Here is a 25,200-nt window from a genome sequence, read left to right as displayed (position 1 = left end):
ATCTCTTCTTACTTGACTTAGTGTGTCTTAGTTCACATACTTTTGTCCTGGATTCAAACAACAGTTTTACCTTGGATTATCACAGATATTTTCTTTGGTTGTTTGAATGTGCTGTATGTTCCCAGTGCTGATTTCATCTGCATCCCTATTTTTATTTTCCATTGGCTCCTTTCTATTTCTTCTTAACCAATAATTCCTTGTTTGCCTCCCCACTGCTGTCCAAATATTTGCTAGACAGTTTTTTTCGCTTTCTCCATTTTGTGTCGACAATCCTGTACAATTAATTTAAAACCTTCCTAGCTTTTTCCCCATTTCTCTCAGTCGCTTCTCAAATTCTATCTTGCTGCTAGCTTCCGTGCCCTCGAATGATGTCCATCCCATGTCACCTTGTGCCCCGTTTTGCCGCATTTCCATATGCTCCCAAGGTAAGCCTATCTACCGCTTGCTGCTCAATTTCTAACCTTACTTGAACCTCTGATCTCATGCACAGGACCTCACTGCCGAAAGTCAGACTATCACCATAGAGTTTCTTACTATTAACTAGAGGGAAAGCTGGCGGCACTCCACCTCAGCCACCATGGGCGCTCGAAGCTTCGTGGGGCGATGAGCTACTTGGTGCGGGACAGTAGGTTTTTTTTTTCAGGAACACAGAGTGGCGTTACTGAGATGTCCCGTTCCGTTCACGGCGGAGACGACTTTGTCGGTGGCTCAGGGGTAAGGGCGCTCGGCTGCCGATCCGGAGTTCCGGGTTCGAACCCGACCGCGGCTGCTGCGCTTTTATGGAGGCAAAACGCTAAGGTGCCCGTGTGCTGTGCGATGTCAGTGCACGTTAAAGATCCCCAAGTGGTCGAAATTATTCCGGAGCTCTCCACTACGGCACCTCTTTCTTCTTTGACTCCCTCTTTTATCCCTTCCCTTACTGCGCGGTTCAGGTGTCCGCATCTGTAGGGTTGCATGACGTTTTATCTGTTTTTAGATTTCTGACACTGCTTTTGCTTCGCTTGCTTGGGCCCTTTCAGGCTCGCTTTTTGTTGTTAAAGTGTTCTTGACACCGCCCTTTGGACACGATGTTGTTTGGCACTTGTGTTTTTTTTCCTTGGTGTTTTGCTGGTTAAAGTACTTTTGATATGCTCACTTCATAAAGTTTCACCCCTTTTTTTCACTTTTTGTGGTTTTTCCTTCTGGTTCAAGCATGTGTTGGCCGCCCCTTGATGACTGTGGATTAGGTTGTAATCTTTGGCCCCCTGACTGTCACGTGGTGTTTTGGCATATATTGTGCTGGGTGTTCCTCGACAATAAAGAGTTGTTAGTCAGCGCTCGTCCTGTCGTCAGTGTTTTTTCTTCTCGTGTCCCTGTCTGTTTCCGCGCTGGTCTTATCGAATCATGAGGCAGATACTGCGCCATTTCCTTTCCCCAAGAAACCAATTATCACTAATGGTCCGGAGTTCCCGGGTTCGAACCCGACCGCGGCGGCTGCGTTTTTATGGAGGAAGAACGCTAAGGCGCCCGTGTGCTGTGCGATGTCAGTGCACGTTAAAGATCCCCAGGTGGTCGAAAATATTTCGGAGCCCTCCACTACGGCACCTCTTTCTTCTTTCACTCCCTCCTTTATCCCTTCCCTTACGGCGCGGTTCAGGTGTCCAACGATATATGAGACAGGTACTGCGCCATTTCCTTTCCCCAAAAACCAATAATAAAAAAAGAAATAATAATACTTTAGTATGAATAAAGCCGTACATTTGCTAGCGCCACCTAGCGCACCACAAGAATAATGAATAACACCCACAGCTGTCAAGCCTAAAAAGGACCAATGGACATCGACTTGTAGTCAACTGCAATGTGCTCTTGCTTTACGTGGCATCGCAGGAATCGTCGCGCACGAGAAGCCCAGGCTTGAGCCCACCTCCGTGTGCGCCCGATAAATCCCAAATCCCCGCAGCGAAGCCGCGATGGCGCGCAGCGTCCGCCCGGAATGATCGTCACAGCGACGGACAGCTGGCGTCGTCCGCGGACGGACCAAGCCCCCTTCGGCGCATCAGCACAAGCGTGAAATCGATCAGGTGAGGGGAAATCGGCGATCAACGTTTCGGTTTTACCTTTACGCAGCAGTGCGCGTTTGCTTCTGTCGCGCGCCCTTGCGAGACGTCAGCCACCGGCGTTGACGTCTGCCGGTCAAATGCGTAAACGTCGCGCCCTATCTGTGTCTACTGGCGTCCCCGACGCCGCTTGGAACTTGCGCAGTTTTGGAGGTCGTTTTTCTCTTGTTTTTCTCATCGCTTCGTGGTCAGTCCCTGGTTACCGATGAACTGCTGAGTTTGAAACTGACCCTGTGTTATCGATGTACGGGGGCGTTTTCCGCCGGCGTCAGTCGATTTACGGGCATTGCCGTGATGCGGGTCTGGGCTAGGAGCTCTTTTCTCCTAAGGACACGTCGTTTTAAGCGACGTGGTCTTTCGCAGGCCTTAGCTTCTTCAAAGTGACCCCCGATGCTGCATCTTCGTACAGATCTCTTGCTTGAAAAGCCGTGCACTGCAAAAGCATGTCTTTCGAGACACAAAGCCAAACTCTAGTCTGTCTGCCCGCGACAAACGACAATCTCGAGAGATGCGAGCGCACATAACCTGTTTTCTGTGAAGGTCGCGTCTTATTTGTTTCAAGCCGCCGGTGCTATCTTTGTTTTTCCTGACCAGACATCGGAAAACAGCCAAGATGCAGATATAGACATCGTCTACAGCAGAATGCATAAGAGTAGTGCTATGTGAACTTGGACGTGGCATTTGATCGCTATCATCCATGTGTGAGTGTTGTGAGCTTTGGCGGGTACTCGCGTGGAATGGAGTGAGATAACTGATCGCGCATCTAATTACGCCAGAGTCCCAATTTGACATCACAAGCTAGGTCGCAGTATGAATTTACCCTACAAAGTGGCGGGATTTTCGTCAAAAATTCCTTAAGAGACGTGGTCTTGGCGGTGGTTGTAGAAATTGTGCCCATGTAGACCTTTTCACTACCCTCGGAGAAGCTTGTTTTTGGGCTGTAGGAAGAATGTGCAGTAGCTTTATACCACAACTATTTCCTCTTCTGCAGGCAGGCATTTGCAGCTGTCTCCCACAACTGTGTTGAGCATGGTCTTTTCACTTCATTCTTGTAAAACCTATTGACAGCGAGAAGGCAGGGCATTTACAGGCATATTTTCTTCTTTAAAAGCAATCTTTGTGGTGGAATCAAATGTGAGAAGCCTTCCATTTCGTGCTGTTCATTTTTTTTCATTTCCCGAGCTGCTTGATGTTATTTTGCACACGTCTTAGCTTGCTGGAATATGCAAGTTGTGGGGTACTTCCTAGGTTCTTCGTTTATTGCCATTTCCTCTTTCGAAGGTTCTAATTCATATGCGCTACACAGGGTTTCTAATTGCTATTTTGTGGCATCTGCAGTCACAAGAGTTCCTAGGTTTTGTTAGGGACCTCTAGTATGATCTGCCTTTGTTTTTTCACCCGCACTGTTGCTGTGCAGTGTTGCATTGCAAATGACAACTTTGCTAATAGCAGGCAGAATTTCTGAGGTGCTTCTGGCAGTGTCAGTCACTGGATGCAATCATGATGTTTCTACAGACACCCTTGTCAACAGGCCAATCGATGGCGCTACGCTTAAAACGAGGCTATTGAAATGAAAAATTGACTTTCCACTTGTAGATTTGTCTTTTTAGTCAGTTTGCAAGCAGCAGAATAGTCTGGTGTAGACTTATCATCATCATTTACAGGGCTGTTAAGTGCCCCTGTTTAGTCATCGCATGTTGCAGAAGTCTCTTTGCATTAAGGGGACGAAATGCAGCACTGAACATGTGTTCATGTTGACATTCAGGCATTTAAAATGGGCCAAAATTAGTATAGTCTATAGACGGTTTGAAGGTTTATTTTGCAACAAGGTGTTGTAGTAAGTCCGTATAAACAGCTTGAGAGATCCTGACTTCCTCTTTACGAAGCAGCATTAATGGTAGCGTATTATGCAGACAAAGACAAAAAGAAATGCAGTGAGTGGCCACGTATGCTCAGCACTGATGGTTTTTAGGGGTTTAATGTCTCAAAAGTGACTGAGGCTATGAGGGATGCCGTAGTGAAGGGCTGCGGATAATTTCGACCACCTGGTGTACTTTAGCGTGACTGCCATCAAGCAATACAAGGGCCTCTAGCATTTCGCCTCCATCGAAATGTGACCAGCGGGGCCAGGTTCGAAGCTGCGTCTTTCAAGTCAGCAGCAGAGCGCCATAACCACTGAGCCACCGCGATGGCTGCTCAGCATGGAGAAAACACCATGAATGCATGTGCATCATGTAATACATATATGGTTGAATCCTGTAGAAGCTTTGGAGAGTTTTCATAAATGCTAAGGTTCATTCCGTGTTTTAAACGCAGATGGTGATGTTGTCTGTCATTCCAGTGTAAGCTTTAACAGGGGATGTTTAAACGGTATTTTATGCAATACAACATGTGTGTCCCGATGGACTTGATAATGTTGGCTTAGGCAGAGATACAGAACTCAGAAGTTAAGAATAAAGTCAGCATGTTCAGGCCAGTGTGTCAAAAATTACTACATCAATGCCAATAGCGTAATCGGCAGTTTTCTCTATCCCTAGAAATTTGCATTTCTTTTTTGGCAAACGAAAGTGTTGGAGCACTGCAATGCGCTCTGATAGGTTCTAATCCACCAGCCGTAATCGCAGTCCGCAAGTTGGTGTTTCATAGTGGCTAAAACAGATGCGTGGGCGAGTTGGTAATCCATGATTGTATACAACACAAAAAAGACAGGGACGTAGGAAGAGTACAAAGACAAGCGCTGATTTCCTGTCTTTTTGATGGCATACATTGCAATTTGAGAACAAGGGTGAAGGAAGAATCAAACGTTTCTTTGTCAGCTCAGCGCCTAATAGCATGTGACCCGCTGCAGTGGCTTAGTAGCTGTGATGTTTGCCTACGGAGCCCGAGTTCACTGTAATTAATCCCGGGTCTGGCGGGTGTACTTCAGTGGAGGCAAAATGCAAAAGGTGCCCGTGTACTGTACAATGTCAGTGCACGTTAATGGACCCCAGGTGATCGAAATTAATCTGGAGCCCTCAACTGGGGCGTCTCCCGTAGCTTGTGTGCTGGTTTACATATCATATTATACCGTGCCTAAAGTCATGTGAACTACTAGGTTACTTCTTTTAATTCATTGAATTTGTTATGTAGGCTTTCATTAAGGCGACAGCCTTATATGGATCATTACCTACGAAACCCGGCGGCGACGTCGGCATCCAGGAAAAATGGTCCACAAAACAATGACATCATCAGCAAGGAAAGAAATTTCTTCCGAAGGTGCGGAGAATTGGAAAAAGGACTTCCAGATTGTGATGCAAGCATTCAACCCATAGGGCACAAAAAACCATGTTGTTTTTTGACAAATAAAGGTGAACCTAGTGTATGCATTGCCTTGCGACTCTATGCTAATTAGTAGGTTTGTGATTAGAAAGGAAGGAAAATATAAATTAAAAATTTAATGCTTTAGCCTTCAAAACACGTAAGTATTCTTAAGTCCCCTCCGTAATTTTCATTTCATCATTTAGTTTATCATTATTTCCTATTTGCTCATTCCTTTCTTCTTCTTTTGTGGTGGATTTGTACTTAAACAGCTAAGTTTTGCAGTAAACTGGGAGTTGTGTTTCAGTGCTGCATTTTTCTTGTCCTTCATTTTCTTCTTTTTCTTGTGGTGCTTTGTGTGTGCCACCCATCTCCGGCCTCTTAAGTGTCCCTTTAAGAGTGCTGTTGGTCTGGCACATTCTGACGCATGCTGTCTCCATTGCAGATGCATTGTTAGCGACCAAAGCCGGGCAAAATGCAGCGTGGCTCGAGAAGGCGGATGTGGTACCGGGCGTGGTGGTGGTCGGGGCTGGTGTGCTGCCTGCTGGTGCTCGCAGTTCTGCCTGGTCCCTGCAGCTGTGACAGGGCCAGCGGGGATGGTACCGGGAAGCGCCCCTCCGATGACTCAGCGAGCAGTAGCGATGAAAAGGAAGGGCTGCAGGTGAGTGGGCATTTTAATGGCTGCGGAAAGTGACTACCAAAAGTGACTACAACATAAACTGCCGGTCATTTCATCAGTTTGGTCATTTCATCAGTCTATTGTAGTCACGAGCCTCACTGTTGTCTCCCAGTTTGGTGTAGGAAACTTTCTTTTTTTTTTTACATTGTCAGTCCTTACAGCAAGGTTGTATGTCAGAGATTATCTGCCTCGCATGAAAAGTGTCTCTGCATTGTAAAATAATCAAGGGAGTATATATTTGGAAAAATTTGGTGACAAAAATAAAAGCAGTTGAAGCATTGAGGTGGATGAAGATGTAAATTGCAGTAAAATGGGTGATTAGTTAACACATTTAGTTGGGCGAGTTGGTAACGGCTTCCTGAATTCATCTTTCCTAGTTTCTGGCAAGCTTGCAGACACTCATACTACTGCACACTACACAAAACAAGACAGGTCTTGTTCTGTGTAGTGTGTAGTAGTGCGAGTAGTCGGCAGTGTCCGAAAGCTCACTAGAAAAAATTAATTTATGATGTGTAGTTATGTCGCAGGTAAGCACCTTAAGTGCACTTATCAATTGACTACATGCATATCCATAGATTATCTATTTATTTCAAGACCAATGCTTGCAGCTAATTTAGGCTATTGACAGCTCACGCATATAGCAAAGGCTTTTGCAACTAGGAAAAAGTATGAAATCCTTCCACGGATAGCCTTGACAGCCTCCACTCTGTAAGTCGCACTTTTGGACAAGTGGTTCGCAATGCTTAGACAATCATAGCCCATCATCTTCACAAATGATTGGTCAGATTATGCAGGTGTGTGTTTATTGAAGGTATACATTGTCATGTATTGATGATGCAGTGAGAGTGCGATGAAAGGCACGTGGATTAGCATAAGCCTTGAAGATAGTGACATTCCCACCTTGTGGACAGATGAATCAATTTTATGGAGATCAGTTTCGCATTATGAACACAATTTCTTGAGTACGGTCTCACCAGTTCACACAGAATAGAGCTATGTCTGACTGAGCTGAGAAGTTTTGGGCTACGTAAGGTTTGAGTTGCATTTCGAACTAGATGGAAGTGTTGTTCAGTCATGCTTTTTTTTTTTCTCCAGGCACCTGCTTCCGAGGTCCGCCTGCCAGCACTGCCAAAAGCAAGTGCTGTTGGCAACAGTGATGACGTATCGTCGAATGCAGAAGCTAGAGAAACATTGGAGGCCCGCAGCAATAACCGGTTTGAGCCCATGCCTGCAACGCGGACTGTACAGACTCCCAGCGGGGATGTGTCCAGTGAACAGACACGAAAACTTGAGGCGAGTTGGTTTGCTCATTTCACTGTTTTCTTCAGTGCTGTTGGCAGGAGAGTCTTGAAGATAGAAATTGCAAACTGATTATTGTTCGGGTCAACATCCTTGCCTTTCCTCTTCTTCCTCCTCCTCCTCCCCCTAACATTAATGATTAGTGGCTCCTTGGTCACTGAATGAAAATTAATGATGGTATGGTCTAACATCAGAGGTCCACGCACAGAAAAATTGTGTTGCTATCATTGCAGTTTGCCTGTAAAAGATGACTGCAGCAGCAATTCCTTTTTTTTGCCTTCTCTGTCTTATAAAATTTCCATTTTCAATAGAGGTAGCATGCTTGTTAAGTGCTGGGATGTGGTGATCAAGTGATAAACAGAATAATCTCTTTACAACTGATCGGGTTCAAACAGATATTCGGATGTACCGTAAAAACCGGAATATAGGTCGAACTTTTTTTCAAAAAAACATGGAGAAAAGTCGACACCAGTCTTATATACCGGTCATTGGCGGAAAAAATACGGCAGTCTTGCAACAATGGGTGACTGAAGTCAGCAGCCTCCATCACCATCGCCATCGGCAGCAGTGCCGCCATTTTGCGTTTCAGTAGATGCAAAGCGGAAGCTAACGGCAATTTATTGTCGCCTTCAAGAAAAACACGATTGAGTACGAGGAAGCTCACGGGTACCTGGCGGCACAGCGCGAATTTGGAGTATCCGAAAAGAGTATTCAGTACTGGCGGAGGCAGAAGCTGCGTATTGCAACTTGCAGCAACCAGAAGACAACATCATTTCGTGAGCAGAGCGTAGTGTATCGAGAATAGGAAGGAAACGTTGCGCTGCGAGCAAGATCGCTGCCTGTGACTGCCGAATGCATCCGCGTGAAAGCGGCAGATCGCGCGTGCCTCTAGACTCACGAGGGCGCAATTCAAAGGCTCGCCATCCTGGTTGCGGCGATTCATGAAGAGGAGGGCTTTGCTCTACGGCGCCGTACTTGCCTGTGCCAGAAACAAACACGCAAGCCGATTGGTGCGCGATATTGTTAAAAAATTTGCCGGGTGTACATACAAGCAGCATTTAAATGAAATTAAATACTGTCACCATTGTGCAACCTCTCGAGTCGCATTTGTTTCAAAGTAAGGATGTCTTTCGGTACTTTTCCCATTGAAAAAGATCTTTTTCATTTTTAGAATTGGTTAGTTAGGGGGTCGACCTATATACCGGTCCGACCTATAGTCCGGTTTTTACGGTAATATACCAATCTACCATGTTTGGTTGGTCTTTCTGTCTCTGCCGCTGACTCCGCATAGTATGGTATGGATTGGATTTGGTTACATCATACATTCGGATAGAACGGACTAAATTAGGAGGCTAATAAGCTGGTTCGCACTTTGTTACTGGGAACTTTTTGACGGCAGTGGTTAATTTTACGTATTCCTCGATATACAGCTATGGGAACAAGTAAGAGCCCCCCCTGCCACCCATTGTGTTCCGAAGCTTTGCGCTGTAGAGCAGCAAGCTTCAGAACGCGATGGGTGGCGGGGGGGGGGCTCTTACTTTTTCCCACAGCTGTACCTAGGCGGTACACAGCAACTGCAACAGCAAAGATGGGAGCTGCCATTTTATTATAGTAGCTGCATAATGCCACGTTTGAGTCGGCTCTGAATATAAGTCAACTGATCCCGAACTCACAGACTCTTTGGCTAGCAAAAACAAAGCTGATTTTAAATGTGAGCTAATGGTTCTCTTCGCCCCTCAGCTTTAGCATGTCACGGAGCAATGCCTGCAGTGTGCTCTTCGGTATGTGGTTCGCAAACCCATGCTCACTCACCTTTCATTCATCAACCTCCCGGTCAGTTGCCAAAGTTTCTCCGGGAGCTTTGGTGACCTGCTACATTCTTCCCGCAAGGTGTTGACATCGTGGCATGCACACAGGTTAGGATGTCTCAGAGCAATGGTAATGAATGTAACGACATAATCGCAAAGCTAACTGTTGGAGCCTAACAAAGATCAAGGACAGTAAAATAGCACTTCTAAGTTCGCACTTTGGTTAGCCTGGTGAGTGGCCATTTGAACTGATAAACTACCAACCTCTGCCAGCAGCCTTGTGGTTTTAGATTCCGGTGCGATGCATGCTGCGCAAGCTCACGAAGTTGCTGATGATGAAGGTTGTGCTTGCGCCACCTCTTGTTTATACAGGAAAGCGACTGCTGCCATGAGCACATCACCAGTAAGAGTGGCTATGACGGCACACAATTTGAAATATCAGTGGCCGACCCAATTTGCACATGAGGTGATGAGGTTTTTTTTTTTGTGCACTTATAGCTCTATGCATTCTGGTGAGATTGCGGGGCTAAGGTTAAAGTTATCCGAAAGCTTGAATCCAGTGGCGCCTTCATGTACTGAATTATGCTCACAAGAGATGAATTGCTACTCACAGGTAGGCCAAAACTACCTTTGACCCTGGACATAATGCAGATAGGTCTGCTCCATGGGTAGATCCCCAACACCCCAATTACTGATGGCCATTTACAAAAGAGAAAAGACTTATTCACAGCACTACACAGTATGCTTTGTCTCAAGTGGCCTCTGAGGAAGGGACAACCAGCCAACACCACAACCATGACGCAATTCATTTGTGGTCCACAAAAAGCGCACACCTCTGAGCGAGGTTCTGTCGCACCACCACGGCGGTGTGTAACAATATACGCATGTGGGCGGTGAGTGTTGTCCGCTCACATGGAGGTGCTTTCCATAGATGGGCAGTGCAACCTCTGTACGCTTGACCTTGGCTGGTTCAGATCAGTCTGAATCAAAAGCTGTTAGCCATGCAGCTCATTTTAAGTTTCTTAGCTTCCTGCAGAGTGAATCCAAGTCTCTAATAACAGTATTTGGGGTTGTGGACTTTTTACAAAAAATCGACATCTTTAGCACTTTCAAGGTCTGTTATGAGATTATACTGCTAGACCAACTGAAAATTGGTCGTTGGTGGCCCTTTAAAAACGATGGCCTCGTTTTCAAAATCAATGCAGAGGAAAGAAGGGGAGATGACATCAACTGCAGATGATGCTACCATTGAGCAGAAAGCGGAAGATGAAGCTGGTGGTGATAGTGCACTGCCGCCCGCCAAGGGCGACTCTGATCCAGATGCCACCTCCGCTACTGCCGATGTGCCGCCTTCCCCGAAGGCGACCATTGAAGAGACACAAGTGCCGCCACCTGAACCTGCTCCTCTAGAACTGACAGAAGAGGAGAAAAGAGGCAAGTTTCTTTTCCTTTTTTTGCATCTTCATTTATTTAGTTATTTACTCACTTAAGCGTGTTTCACATGCAAGTGAAAATGCCAGCGAAGCCTGTCGCCGCGATGAAAAACCTGTTTCGACCCGTCACGGAAGCTCGGCCGGCCAGGGCGAAGGGGTTCCAACAAGTTGGAAATTTTCGTGGCGACAGCGCGATAGCTCCGCCCTCTGACCAATGACTGCACGGCGGAAAAACCACGTGACAAGTAGAGGATTCGTGCGGGAAAGACAAATGTTTGTTTACTACACGTGCTTCCGCCACGCACGTACGAACTTAAAAAAATGAAATTATTGGCATCAAAATGAGTAGTTGCTATTTAACAAACAAGAGTTCTTTATTTCTAAACAAAATTTGAGCAATCTTAGAAAAATAATGCATGAACGTGGTCTATGTTGATAGCTGCAAACCACCGGAACCAACCGCGAGCTCGTATTCTCTGCCAGCAACACTGGGATTCGCAGCGGCAGTAAACGCTCTGGAGCGACGCATGTGAAACGGAACCTTTCGACAAGCATCGCTGCACCGAGCCGCTGGTCGTTCAGTTCACTCGACCGCTTGCATGTGAACAACCCTTTATACTACTGAGGACCCTTTTCAAGCTTTTATAGGGTGGAAATAAGTTGTTGCTAATACAGTTAAACCCCAATGTAACAAACTGCAGTGTAACGAAGTATTCCAGTGTTCATAATTTCACATCCATAGAACACCATATATTTTTAGCTTTAGTATAACGAAGTAGATATTGTCGCACTTTCAATGTAACGAACTTTCATTGCTGGCCGAAAACGACATGGAAAAACTGTATTGTGGGCGCAGGTGGTTGAGTAGAGCGAGCGTGCCATCTGGGGTAGTACGGGTGAGGCGGGCACGAGCATCTGCGCAGCTTTCGCAGCCTGCTGTGTCGCACGAGTTTCCTGACTATCTTAAATGACACCGAGGCCGTAGAAGATGATGCCATTTTCATGCAGCGCTTTTGTTTTTACTTAGAATCAAACTTGTTATATTTTTAGCCATGTTGTATTCATGCAAATGTGGTACTTCCTCAATTTGTAAATGGAACGAAAACGTGATAACTGAAAATAGATCATTAGCACATGTTAAGATGGTTAAGGTCCCTGCTACAGTGAAGATTTTTTTGGTCCGAGTGACTTTACTACAGAAGGGTTCCACCATACTCTGGGCTCTCACTAATCAGAACATCTGCTTTATTCCAGCTGATTCTTTCATCCTTTCTACGTCAAGCGTTTTGAAAGTACTACTGTGAACTCTAACTCCGCGGTGATTCAAACGAATCTGTGGTCCCGTTTGAATTTGAAATATTGAGTCGACTGTAGTATTAGCCCCCTACTGCTCTCGCTGGCCCCAAGTGGTTGGTCTGCTTAAACACCAGTCGTGCACTGAAAGTGATGCTTTTCTCGTATGCAGACTGAGTGGTTGGCCTCTAGACACATTTTCTAGGCCTGTCATGCTCCCCAACAACTCTGTTTCTTTTTTGTTTTCTGCAGCCATCAGCCTCTACGAGGCGGCCAGGGCGTTGCTCAACTCGACCGACTCCGACAGGAGAAAGTAAGTTGTCACAACACACAATGTTTGTCCATGCAGTAAGTGTTCGGTTAGGTGCATGTGTGCTTACTTGTTTCTTATTGAATGTTAAGTTACCTTCACGAATTAGCTAACATTTTCAGGTGTGTTAATGTTTGTCAAACTTCCCTGTAGCAATCTCCCTTCAAGGGGCCTTCAACTGCTGTATCAGTGTGGCAGCTTAACGCAATTCCCTGCTGTATTTTATCACCATGAACCAACATTCTCAGGCCAAGGAGACGACGCTAGTGACATGTACTTCTTCACTTGTAGCAATCTGAGAGCTGCGTGGTATCAGATTTCCTTTTTTTCTCATTTGATCATGTTGGTGTGTATGTATTCATTATCCATAGAATCAAAGGCTTATGATGAGTATGAGTCGAAGACAAAAATTGACGGATGATCAGACAATCTGATGCAACAAATCTTGCATACGCAGTCAGGAGTAAAGCTTTTCCAAATGGTGCTTTGGTTTTGGTGCTTTTCCAATTTTGCCATGTCCAAACTCCTGAACTGGTCGTAGTAATGCATCCGGCTTTCATTGGCTGGTTCACCTGGGCTTGCCGCAGTGTTGCTTCTGATGAATGAGTTAGTACCTGAAGGCTTGCCGCTGTCATTTCTGTGGGATCACGATGGCCCGCCTCTAGCCGTGCAAGCTGGTGTAATTGTGTACACCCATCAATAACTACCGAATGTCTTCCCTTCATTGAATTTGATGGATGCTTTATTCTAGGCGCACGTGTGAATTGATCTTTCCAGCAGAGGATTTGGATTCATCGCCGGGACCATGACCTTGTGATCAGAGAAATGGCATCTAATGCATTTCACTGCGTTGAGAAAGGCTGCGTCGTGTGTCGGCTCTCGCTTGTATACCCTGGTGGAGCTGCAAGTGACCAGAGTGGCATGATGTAGTGAACCAATCGTGGCGTGCCGCATGAGGCGCGGGTGATGCTGACGCACTTTACGACTCGAACCAGTGACTAGTGGGTGGTTAGTGGGTGGCAGCTTGCACTGGAGGCTTCACTTCAATAGACATCATATTTTTGGGGCACATACGGTAGCACTAGTTTTGCAGTAAAAAAAAAATGTGCAAAATAGCTCACAGTAACTATACATAGAGTCACGCATATTATAACTTGATGTCGGCAAGTTGTGGTAACAGCTAGGTCTGTAACTACAGTGTCTTCTCCCATAGCCCGTGTATAGCTTCGGTCGTGTAAGGATCACTGGGGGCAAAATGAAGTTGATCTGTACCAATAAATTGCCGCATTCTGCAGGCAGGGGGCTGCTTTCGCTAAAATCGGAACTTCTGTGAGCTAGGAAAAGTTTTAATACAGGTGTCACCGGCGGTGATCGTTTTCGTGAGCAAACCTTTTTTTGCGCATGGATACCTAAGTTGAGTCTAGGACACACAGTCATTCACTTCCCTGTGGTGATCACAGAGTGGTTTTTGGCCTTGACATTATGAGTTTTAATTGAGGGGCTAAAAATCTTCTATATTTCTTAAATCCTAGTTCTCTCAGTTATAAACACGACTTTTGCTGCTGAGCAAGCATGAACGCAACTGGAAAGGGCCATGCAATAAATATTTAGAATGAAAATTACACTGCATTTACTCGTGTAATGAATCCACCGGCATAATGAACCCAGCCCCCCACTTTTGTCAATGAGGATGTACTCTTTTTTTTTTTTTTTTAACCTTGCATAAAAGGCATGCACCTGACCGCCAGGCTGGTTTGCAGCAGTTTATCTTGCCACGATTGGCCGCCAGAGTCGACTGTCGGAAAATCGTTGGATTGCACCATAATACAGCAAACACCTTCTGAATCAAACGATTCTAAAAACACTGGCCACACACGAATGTGAGTGACGCGGAGAAGCAACTTGTCGACCATGCACTTTTGGCGATAGGTGGACAGATGTGCAGGCAGGTTAGTGAACGAGCGGGCAGGTTGGCGGATGGGCGGATTAGCGAGTGGACAGGCAGGCAAGCGGAAGGGCGGGCGAACATATGGACAGATGTGGGATATGAAGTTTTGACTCTTACGCAAAAATTTGCCCAAACTTTTTTTGTTCCCCTTGTAATAAACCATCTCCCCGCATTGATGTCAACTTTCTGGAAAAAGGTGGTTCATTGTGCGAGTAAATGCCGTAGAAGGAGTTGTACCCCATGCTCCTTTGGACCCCAAACACCATACCAGATCTGGCTCATTTCTGACAGTAAGATGATTTGCCCGCTTGTTGTAATCAGGAGACTAGTTCCTGTGTGACATCAAGGTGCCCTGTGCACCTCAAATTGGTCTGTCACCTTGTCAAACCTCGTTGCAGAGGCTATGAGCTCTTGGAGGAAGCGGCCGACCTTGGCCATACGTCGGCTCAGGAGGCCATCGGCGAGGCATACCTGTTTGGCGACGGGGTTGCTCAGAACGTGACCAAAGCCCGACTCTACTTCGAGGCCCTGGCTTCAGTCGGGTCGCCGGCCGGCCAGACATACCTTGGCTTCATCTATGCCATTGGCTTGGGTGTTGACTCGAGCCAGGCAAAGGCACTCATCTACTACACCTTCGGGGCCCTGGGCGGCAACCCATTTGCCCAGATGGCACTGGGCTACCGGTACTGGTACGGCACCAGCGTGCTCACCAGCTGCGAGGCGGCGCTCACCTACTACCGGAAAGTGGCCAAAAGGGGTGAGTTTCATGACTGCTGTTTTTTTAAGAGTTTGCAAACATTCAAAATTTCAAATACAAATTAAATGTGTTTTTTATTGAATTCATATTTGATACGAGGAATGGATATCGTACATACTGTTACAATGGCCACAGCCTGAACTTGGCAACCAGTAATTCAAAAAAAGGTGTGTGTGTGTGTGTGTGTGTATATATATATATATATATATATATATATATATATATATATATATATATATATATATATATATATATATATATATATATATATATAAGCCAAAATAATTTTTTCATGTGTGCATTACGTTCTGCTGAAAGCTAATACAGTCGAATCCCGCTACAATGAAGTTCACGAGACCCGCTAAAAATGTTGCTGAAGCGGAAGCTTCGTTATCGGGAAATCAGGCCAGAACATTGACAGATTGGACTGGATAGCTCATGAATGACATTTATTTCCCAAAAATCTGTCAGCCTTTGGTCTTTTTGCCATTTCCAGATCAGCACTGTGGCACGATTTTCTTGGTGCCCTAGAAATATCCGACATTGGATGTATTTGTATAATAAACGCACTGCTAAATTTGTTATCAAAACAAAAAATTTTACTGCACGTGTTATAAAAGCACCCATGCTTTCGCTCTACGAGAATCTGTCTGAAACTGTGCTGCCGGGAGGCATTACGGCGTGAACTAGGTGCGCATGCGCTCGCGTCGCTGCTTGTTGTGCATTTTGAAATACCAAGGTAAATACGTTTTACTCGCTTAAACAGCCGGTCCCCACCCCGTGATCGCGCGCGCAAACAAGCGCATGCTGTAACGACACCGGCTGAAACAGAAAGGCATTTATTGTCACGACAATAATAACGCCAGCTAGCAACAAAATGCGGTAGGGAATCGAAATCTTCCGACTCACTAGCAAGGTTATGAGGGAATGTTCATATACTCTAGGGCAGGGGAGAAACTCAGAGGCTGGACGGGACGAGCTCGTGGGAATATGTTCCCATGAGGCCTCGCCCCCCTGGCGGAGAGCGGAGCACAGGACGTGTTCCCGAGTCAAAAAGAGAAAGAGAGCTCTCCCCCCCACGTGCTTTTCTTAAATTTTTGTTGCGTTCTCAATTCACTCTAATTGCCACTTTGCAATGTTTGAATCACCAGTAGCCATTTTGGCTCTTATACAGCACCTATTGAGTGCTGTATTGAGATATACAACACGTATTGAGTGAGCTCTTTGACTTTTGTGAAGATTGACTTCCTCTACAGCAGCATTCGTGTGCTGGTCCTTTTCTTTTTTTCCTTCATGGTCCTGTGACAGACTTGTCATGCTGCATTTCCTGAGCAGCCTCTGTGGTACCGCGAGTGCTTGCCCAGGCAGTGCCTTGACTCCAGGGTGGCGTCTTGCTTTTCCAGTGGAGCAGGACGTGAACAAGGGCGGCTCGACCGTGATTCAGCGAATTCGACTGCTCGACGAGGTCGAGAACCCCGGCTCCTCGTCGGGGCTCATCGATGACGATCTGATCCAGTACTACCAGTTCCTCGCTGATAAGGGAGATGTTCAAGCTCAGGTGAGTTGGCTTGCACTTGTGTAGCGACTAGTGGTGTATAAATGATTTTTTTTTTCTTCAGTTTAAACTCGGTCGGAAATATAAATGAAACGAAATTGGTTTCTTTCTTTTACCAAATGAGTACAGAACCTGCCCCGTCTCTAAAGGTTATAAAAATAATGAGAAGAGTAACGAAGAGGGCAAGTGTGTAATCAGATTTATATGCTTAAAAGCATGTGTCATTCAGGTAATGACAAAGTCGGGGCTTTGTATTGTTTTCATCTTACAAATAAAAAGCAAGAAATGCAGAGATGCGTGTAATGGACATCCAAAGTTTCAGCTGAACTGCATGAATTTGCGCTGGAAAGCTGCAGTTTCTCTATGTGCAGTTCCTCCATTTGCAGCCTCACGTGATGTATGGCATATGCCTCGTAATTCATATTTTTTTCATCTCCTTCAAGTCAAAATTAAAATGTTCTATTGTACCTGCAGTGCTGCATCAGTGGATGATGCAGTGATGCCCTCTAGTAGCAGTGGCAGTCGTGTATGCACCATTCCTGTTGGTGCGCGCTTGGTGTCGTGACGACGGCCTCCTGAAGACGCTTGCGTTCCTCCGTACAGGTGGGCCTGGGCCAGCTGCACTACCAGGGGGGCCGCGGTGTGGAGCAGGACCACTCGCGGGCGCTCGGCTACTTCACCCAGGCGGCCAACACGGGCAACGCCAATGCCATGGCCTTCCTGGGCAAGATGTTCCTCGAGGGTGGCTCCGTGGTGCCCCAGAGCAATGAGACCGCCTTCAAGTACTTCTCCATGGCCGCCGAGAAGGTGGGTCCCCCACAACTTGGGAGTAGGGTTAGTTCCAGCGAGAAGGAAATCTGCAACATCGCGGAATTTGGTGGCGAAACGGTCTTTAAAAGATTGGTAAGGTGTTTGCCTTTTACCTCTTCTTGTACTTTATTTCATCTTTACTCACGACTTGAAGACATCAAGCACAGTGGTAGGGTATTTGAAGCACAGAATTCAAAAGAGGCAAAAAAAAATCCGTAATATGTTTTGTGTGGCAAGGCAAAATGCAAAGGAGGAAAACAAATAAGAGGCTCAATAATAGTTACTGCACTGGGTAAAAGGTGGCTGCTCTTGGCTAAGGTGCTTTCTCCTTGACTATATTTGCATTTTTCATTCAGTAGTGCCCTTCGACGTTCCTGTGCACTTGTAGTTGTTGCAGGTATGAAAAAATTGTTTTGAGCAGTGATAGTTTATAATGGAAGACACCCACTGATTGCTGTCTTTGATTAGTTCCTAAGCTGAAGTGCGCACCTGAAGTTTTGATATCGGGAAAAACTGTAATTAACCACGGAGGGTTTTTTTTCTCGTTTTACTTTGTATGGCTTGCTTTCCCTCAAACTGGCTTTGGCCGAGAGCACACACAAGCACCTGGTCCATGCAGACTTACTTTCTGCAGCACCATGAAAGTCACTGGCATAAATAAAACATGGACTTCAAACGCAACAATGCATACAAAGCAAGAAACGGAAACAACGGGCCTAAACACAGCCATTCTTTTACCTATCTGTGCCGCTGCCTCTCTTAGATTGCGGAGTTAGCTGGCTAGCCTGTTGGAACATCTTTGAGCTCCATACAGCATGAAGAGCACTGAAACTGTGCTTCTGATTTCTCCTTCCAGGGCAACGCTGTTGGACAGAGTGGCCTGGGCCTGATGTACCTGCATGGCAAGGGAGTGGAAAAGGTAGGTGTGCAAACTGCTACTAGCTCGGTAGCTCTGCTGCAAGGAAGTCAGAGCTTTAGCCGCAGGCCGTGAATGCACCGTGGTGGAAGCTCCCTAGTGGCACCAGCATTCGGAAACGACCAGGCGACCTCGCGTAAATTGGTGGAGGTGCATGCAGAGGTGCCACCTGGCTTTGCAGAAAGCAACCTTCCAACATGTCGGAGGGGAAGGTTTATGTGTAGTTGAGAGTGTTGACTTCGTAGCTCCGCTCGTTGACCCACTGCGGTGGCTCAGTGGTTAGGGCGCTCGGCTACTGATCCGGAGTCCCCGGGTTCAAACCCGACCGTGGCGGCTGCGTTTTTATGGCGGCAAAACGCTAAGGCGCCTGTGTGCTGTGCGATGTCAGTGCCCGTTAAAGATCCCCAGGTGGACGAAATTATTCCGGAGTCCTCCACTACAGCACCACTTTCTTCCTCTATTCTTTCACTCCCTCCTTATCCCTTCCCTTACGGTGTGGTTCAGGTGTCCAAGGAGATATGAGACAGATACTGTGCTATTTCCTTTCCCCCAAAACCAATTATTATTAGCTCCGCGCTACACATAAGACACATCACGTAGATAAAAGTCTGCCCTGTATCAACAGATGTAAGCAGAAGGGGTTATTCTGACCACCATCACCAGATGGCAGTAGCGTGCGAGTAACGTTCAGCCACCCCTGACAGTATCATGCCATGCCAGTGCACGGCGTATTTATCTACATTTATTCTTTCTCCTTACCTTTCAGTAACTGCAATGCACAATACTCTATTGCTCTTGCTGTGCAGGACTACCAGAAGGCGTTCAAGTACTTCACACTAGCGGCCAACCAAGGCTGGGTTGACGGCCAGCTCCAGCTGGGCAACATGTACTATAGTGAGTGACGTTCAGCATTTTGGGAACGTAAGGGAGAATGATTTGATCAGAGCATTTGCAAAAGCATAGTTTGTAATGATTGCTCGATCGGGGAAGTTTTCTGGGGTTTGCGATGAGATTGGGTATGTTCTTCATAGTAGCCACCGTAGTAACAACATGTACGTACGTCAAAACAGAATGCTCACTGATGTCACCGCTTCGGTTTCACACGGTGGCCTCCTGGTTATGAAAGTGTGCATGTGTGGTTGTGTTATTCAGGTTTGTGGCTCTGGGAACGCGTTCCTCGAGGACAGATGTTCAAAAGTCTGAAGCTTTCTTGTTAACCGTATTCTCTTGGCTTTGCCCCTGCATGGGACCAGTCCAGCTTTTCTCAGCATCAAATGGTATAGCCTGGCCTTTATCAGATGGAAACAGGCTAATGTGCAGGGCTGTCCAATTCTGAGGTGAACACAGGATCATGTGATCAAGTTTAGTCATGGTTTCACTGATCATCACTCAAGAGTAATGTCCACATATGTGCACAGTGATAGCTGCCCACGCCACCAGTGCCTGTCTGTTGGCAAGCAGCCAACTTGTGGCCATACATGTTCACCCCAGAAGTGGATGACCTTGTGCATGGGAAGTTTTGGCAGCACCAAACAGTACTTAGGAGTTGATCTGCTTCCCTCCAGGTGGTGGTATAATCTGTATAGACTTCCAAACGTTGAAACAATTGTTACCTTTCCAGACATCAGGCTGAAGGGGGTGGTTTTGTGTAGGTTGTGACCGAAGAGCTTTAGCTGCGGTGTTGGACTTGTAGTTGTAGGCATACGGCCTTAACTTGGTGTGACGTTCCTCTGTGCAGATGGACTCGGTGTGCTGCGCGACTTCAAGATGGCCATCAAGTATTACACGCTGGCCTCACAGTCGGGCCATGTGCTGGCCTTCTACAACTTGGCCCAAATGCATGCCACCGGCACTGGCACCGTGCGCTCCTGCAGCACCGCCGTCGAGGTGGGTTCCATGTCCAGAGCATAGTTTCCATCAAACTGTCCTTGTAATCATTATCAGGTGATTTGAGTTAGCTGCTGCTGTGGCAGAGTCAGGTAAAGAGAGATGGGATAGAGCAGCAGTTTTCGAGTGGGATTCTGTGGAACCATTGGGTACCTTGGAGCAGTTTTTTGGTTCCCTGAAACTTATTACATTTACTCGCATGATGAGTTATCAATTTGGAGGGTCTCTTTCATGGGGGAAAAAAATTGGCGGTGGTTTAGCTCTGGTTAAACCTGGAGTGACGCAATAGCTACAGCTGGCCGAGTGGAACTTTGTCACGTGACCAGCCATGACGCGCGCCACCAGCAGCTGCTTCGCACCACGTGACAGCCCCAGGGTGGCGGCGCTGCCATGCTGAACGTTTGAAAGTTTGAAATGCTACCGTAATGTAGCTATCGCTGCAAAAGGGTCTGGACATATTTTTTTGCGAGAGTCAAAATTTCTCATATGTCCGCCCAGCCACACGCTTATGGCAGACGCCTAAGCAAAAAAAAGTGAATGAAACGGGCAGTTTGGTGTCTTATTGGCCTTCAGTACACAAAAGCACAGAAAAGCACACAAGAAATTTCATCTGTGCGCATTACAAGCACATAAGCTTTTGTTGTTAAAACACTGCTTGTACGTGGCCAGTGCAGGCTGAAGCATGTGTGTTTCTGGGTGCCTTCCTTTTGCAGCTCTTCAAGAACGTGGCGGAGCGCGGTCGATGGAGCGAGAAGCTGATGCAGGCATACGCCGACTACCGGGACGGCCGGATTGATGCCGCCCTCGTGAAGTACGCGTTCCTCGCCGAGCTCGGCTACGAGGTGGCCCAGAGCAACTCTGCCTTCATCCTCGACAGAGGTTGGCGAACATTTCCGAGCATTAAGCATGCTGAGTGCGGTAGGCGACCAGTTTCGGGGACCAGCTTTGATGTGATCAAATCAAAAGCCAAAAATCCTAATCCACAAAAGAAACAGTGGCCGAGATCAGCACTGGCAGGAAAATACGGCTTGATGGGAGACTGAGGACATATTGAAGTTACTGTATCCTGATTACCACGTTCTAATGATAAAAACAGTATATTAGTAAAACCTGAGTCATTTTTACTAGGAACCTACGGTGATTTCAAGACAGTATTTTGTGCAGGGACTTTCAGGCTGTGCTACAGCACACAAATGTCCATTAAATTAGATTTTGTTTTCAGAAACAAATTAAGCTGTGCCATGCATCTCTACATAAATCCTGATAGCCGTAAATAGTTCTGCACGAATGCATTTCTTATGCTTCTGCATCGGGTTTTTGTTCGTTTTGGATGATAAAAAATTTCCGGATGATAACGAATTTTTCGTGACTCTGTGACGTTCATATCATCAAGATATTTGGTTTATACCTCAAAATTTCATTAGGCGCAGGCTTCCTCCGCTTTTATTTATGCCTTTCCTTTTTGGGTTGCCCTAACCATGGCACAAAGTGCTAGGTGAAGTAGGCCTAAGTGTAGACAAAAACCACTTTAACCTCGACTCCCTTTTAGCCTTGCAGCCCTTGTGCCTCTGCATTCAAATCATATCGTCACAAATAGCAGGTTCGCATTTTCCTTTTGAAAACTGCTCCATGCTTTCCAGGTGAGAGCAAGCACTTCCCGAAGAACGAGACCTTCGCCTGGGCCCTGCTGTTCTGGAACAGAGCGGCCGCACAAGGTGAAGGCGGCTTTTTTTCTCTCACTCTGTTTAATTTGTTTATTTATCTACGCATTTGCACGGCCTGCCCGATCAATTACGTGCAGTTTGCTTGGAGAGGCCCGGTGTTCACTGGCATCCGCAGTGCCCTCTGGTCCAGGCTGTGCCCCGTATACAGCACACTGCATCTGCCAGAATATCGTCTTTGCTGACTAGTGTTCCTGTATCATATACACTCTGGTGGTGTGCAGGCTGGGCAATTTTATTCTTATTTGTTTTTTCTTGCCCAGTCTACTCTCCATATCATATACAGGAACGCTATTGCTGACAGATGACGAGTGGCGCTGCGCAATGAAATTTTTGTACGAGTAAATGCAGTTACTCTTGGAATTCATTGTGAAAATTGCACAGGCGGCGTGGGCAATGGCGCAAATAGCTGCGAGGCGTGGTCCCCCCTCCACTTTAGACTAACAGCCATTAATCTAAATTAATCCGGACCAAGTTAATCTGGAGGCTTCCACTACAACATCCCTTATGGTCCGTGTGTTGCTTAGGGACGTGAAATCCCGCTGTTTACAGTTTGTGGCTGCGAGCCACTCAGCTGTCAGCAATCTTAAATTCCGTGGTTGCTTGTGCTGTGACTGCCTTACCAATGGTGCTCTCGATAACTGCTCGCAGGCTACTCGGTGGCACGGGTGAAGCTGGGCGACTACCACTACTACGGCTACGGCACCACCATTGACTACGAGACGGCAGCCACCCACTATCGCTTGGCCTCCGAGCAGCAGCACAATGCGCAGGCCATGTTCAACCTCGGCTACATGCACGAACAGGGGCTGGGGCTTAAAAAAGTAAGCTCAACCTGCATCATACTCCAATTGCTTGCCATTAGGCCAGCTGTCCCTGGCATGTATCTGTACTTTCCGCCAATCACAATTTTATGTGGGCCAGTGTTCCAGCCGCTATTTAGAGCACAATTCCTGGTGCATTCTTACTTTTTGTGCAGAAGCGTACTGTGCCACATCGATCACATTGATTGTCTGTAATTATTTTTTTTTAATGTTACCTGCAGCGTGCAGGAAAAAAAATGCTTAGATACATCTTCACAATTCACCTCGCAGGACATCCACTTGGCCAAGCGTTACTACGACATGGCGGCCGAGACGAGTGCGGATGCACAGCTCCCCGTTGCACTGGCACTTGTCAAGCTTGGTCTGCTCTACGGGTTCGCTTACCTCAAGGAGGTGAGGCACTGGCGTTCTCCTATGCGTGCTACCTTCCTTTGGCTCCTGCGTGGTTCCGCACGCAGTGTTCGAGCGTGTAAGGCTAAACCATCTTCCCCGCAGTAGTGTGCAAATGTGTACGGATAAACCAGGGGATCTTGGTCATTTTACCTTCTTGCGACCTCGCCAGCTTTCACAGGATGCTGAGGAATACTGCGTGTGTCCTGGTTTCTGCTTCTTACTGCCTGACATGCATGCAAGAAAGAGCAGAAGTCATGCTTTCAGATAAAGCTAGCAAAGGAGCGAGCTGTACACAGTATGCGTACTCCGATTTTGCAGCTTGGTAAGGAAACGTGCTAATAACGTCCATCCGTGGTCCTAGCCAGCTTCTTTCACTGTGTAAGGTGCACGCCCACCATTGAAAACTTGTGGAACAGGACTTAGGAAAAAAAAAAAAATTTTATTCACACGGACATTTAATTTCTTTGAAGCTATGGCACATTGCTGGTGATTTTGTGGTGCAGTGTGCAAAATTGTACACTGAAAATTAGACTGTACTATGTACCTGTTCAAGGCTGCACGGAAGGGCAATGGTAAAATAATGTTCTACTGGTAATGAGCATGAGGCGTACATGCATTTGCGCTGTGGCAGTAACTATGATGCAGCGTTAGGATGGACAGTAGGCTGATGACATGTGATTGGGCAAGTGGTACTTATATTCGTACTGGCTGAACAGCGCAGCAAGGATGGGATAGTTGATCATCAGCACTTGTCTGTGTTTCCGTTTTGTCCTGTCCGTGTTGCGTTGTTGAAGCAGTATGATTACATGTGGTTCAGTCAAGTGCCATTCATGTTGTGTGCAACGTTAATTTTTTTAATACACTTGATGTTGATGGGACCAGTGCGTTCCTTCAAATAAACTGTAGGTTCTAATCGAGCGCAAATTCAAATTAGTGATTGTCTACTGTACTTTGGTCGCAAGCTCTGGCGAACTGCACCTGGTCACCTTCCACCCCCCCACCCCCCTCTCTCTCTTGCACCTCAGCAACAGTGGGACAAACTGCTGCCTAAGTTCAGCCCGAGTGATGCGCTTGGGCCTGACTGGGACCTCTACGTCATGACCGTGATGGCCATTCTCCTCGGCGTGCTGGTCTACTTCAGGCGGGCGTGAGCGGTCTCTGGTGAAGACGGCGGGCAAAAGACTCTTCCGGCTGCAAGCGCCACCACCACCGCTCTTGTGATGCCACGTGTTTTCTCGAACTGTGAAACCAACAAACTGCTGCTAGTCGTACGGGGGTGTTCCCTTCAAAGCTCAACCTGTGTGCGCCTGCGTTCGTCAAGAAGAGGACTCTCTTTACACGGTTGTAGTGGAAATTGCCCGTGGTCGTGGTGCAAGATTCGCAACAAAGGAGCAGACAATAGGATTTGTGAGCGCAGGTGTTGGGAGGGTGTTAAATTCTGTTTTTCTCTTTTTTTATTTTTTTTCCCTTCTCTTTTGGCCTCCCCTTTTATTTGCACAGGCAGAATTGCCTTGTTGTTTCAAGAAGTTGCGAGATTAAAAACACAGACAATAGTTAAATTCTAGTTGTGATGTGTCGTGGATGTCTTTCTGCTCGTCTTTTTTTGTACAGAAACTGCTGTGAACAAGCGAGCTCTCTCAGGCTCCAACTTCCCAGCTTGAGAAGCTTGCACACTGATTCACATCAGCTGCATTCTTCTGCAGAAAGCATTTTATCCTGGCGAGCAACCAGCGATGATGGTGATGATCAGTGATTGTGGATGACGAGGATGGGTAAGCCATTTAATGGGGTGTAGACCACACTTTTAATATCCCTATCAATGCAGTGCAAGTGTAATTGGAGACTGACAAGTCAGATCCTTAACTCTTTCCATACCACGAAAAAAATGACCAAATTTCAGTGTTTTAAATAAAAAATAATTTCCTCAAGAAGTGCCAGAGGCACTGCATAATGTAAGGCATCGAACTGTGGCTTGTTAGTTGTAACTCCAAACAAAAAAAGCTCCAGAGTTAGGTGCACAGAACTTTTGGAAAAATCCCCGCAGGAGCATCTGCTTCATGCAGATGTTGGTGAGTTGCGACACCACGGGTTCCTGAGCATCCGCAGACACATCCCCGCAAGGGGATTATGGCGAGCAGTGCATCACCACGGACCCGCGCTTAGCCGTCCATGGC

General features: G+C 46.6%; 1 protein-coding gene across 2 annotated transcripts; it reads left to right on the top strand.

The window, feature by feature from the left end:
- Positions 1-1,799: 1,799 nt before the first annotated feature.
- Positions 1,800-24,590, top strand: Hrd3 (HMG-coA reductase degradation 3). 2 transcript variants are annotated; one of them, XM_077637794.1, is made up of 16 exons: positions 1,800-2,060; positions 5,839-6,054; positions 7,168-7,365; positions 10,385-10,613; positions 12,158-12,218; positions 14,562-14,920; positions 16,324-16,478; positions 17,079-17,282; positions 18,142-18,204; positions 19,008-19,095; positions 19,940-20,088; positions 20,802-20,967; positions 21,729-21,803; positions 22,461-22,633; positions 22,904-23,026; positions 24,058-24,590. In XM_077637794.1, the coding sequence occupies exons 2-16, from the start codon at positions 5,869-5,871 to the stop codon at positions 24,175-24,177; spliced, it is 2,349 nt and encodes a 782-aa protein (XP_077493920.1). In that variant the 5' UTR covers positions 1,800-2,060; positions 5,839-5,868; the 3' UTR covers positions 24,178-24,590. The 2 variants fall into 2 exon arrangements, with proteins under 2 accessions (XP_077493920.1, XP_077493919.1); XM_077637793.1 differs by having other exon boundaries at positions 24,052-24,590.
- Positions 24,591-25,200: the final 610 nt, after the last annotated feature.

Source organism: Amblyomma americanum, chromosome 9, assembly GCF_052857255.1.
Source record: "Amblyomma americanum isolate KBUSLIRL-KWMA chromosome 9, ASM5285725v1, whole genome shotgun sequence".
NCBI lineage: Eukaryota > Metazoa > Arthropoda > Arachnida > Ixodida > Ixodidae > Amblyomma > Amblyomma americanum.
This window is presented reverse-complemented; position numbering and strand designations above follow the sequence as displayed.

Excerpts from the sequence above, each read along its gene's own strand:
- Hrd3 (XM_077637793.1), top strand. The coding sequence starts at position 5,869 with ATGCAGCGTGGCTCGAGAAGGCGGATGTGGTACCGGGCGTGGTGGTGG. Across the intron at positions 20,968-21,728 it reads TGCCTTCATCCTCGACAGAG|GTGAGAGCAAGCACTTCCCG; the intron begins GTTGGCGAACAT and ends CATGCTTTCCAG. Across the intron at positions 23,027-24,051 it reads GGTTCGCTTACCTCAAGGAG|CAACAGTGGGACAAACTGCT; the intron begins GTGAGGCACTGG and ends CTTGCACCTCAG.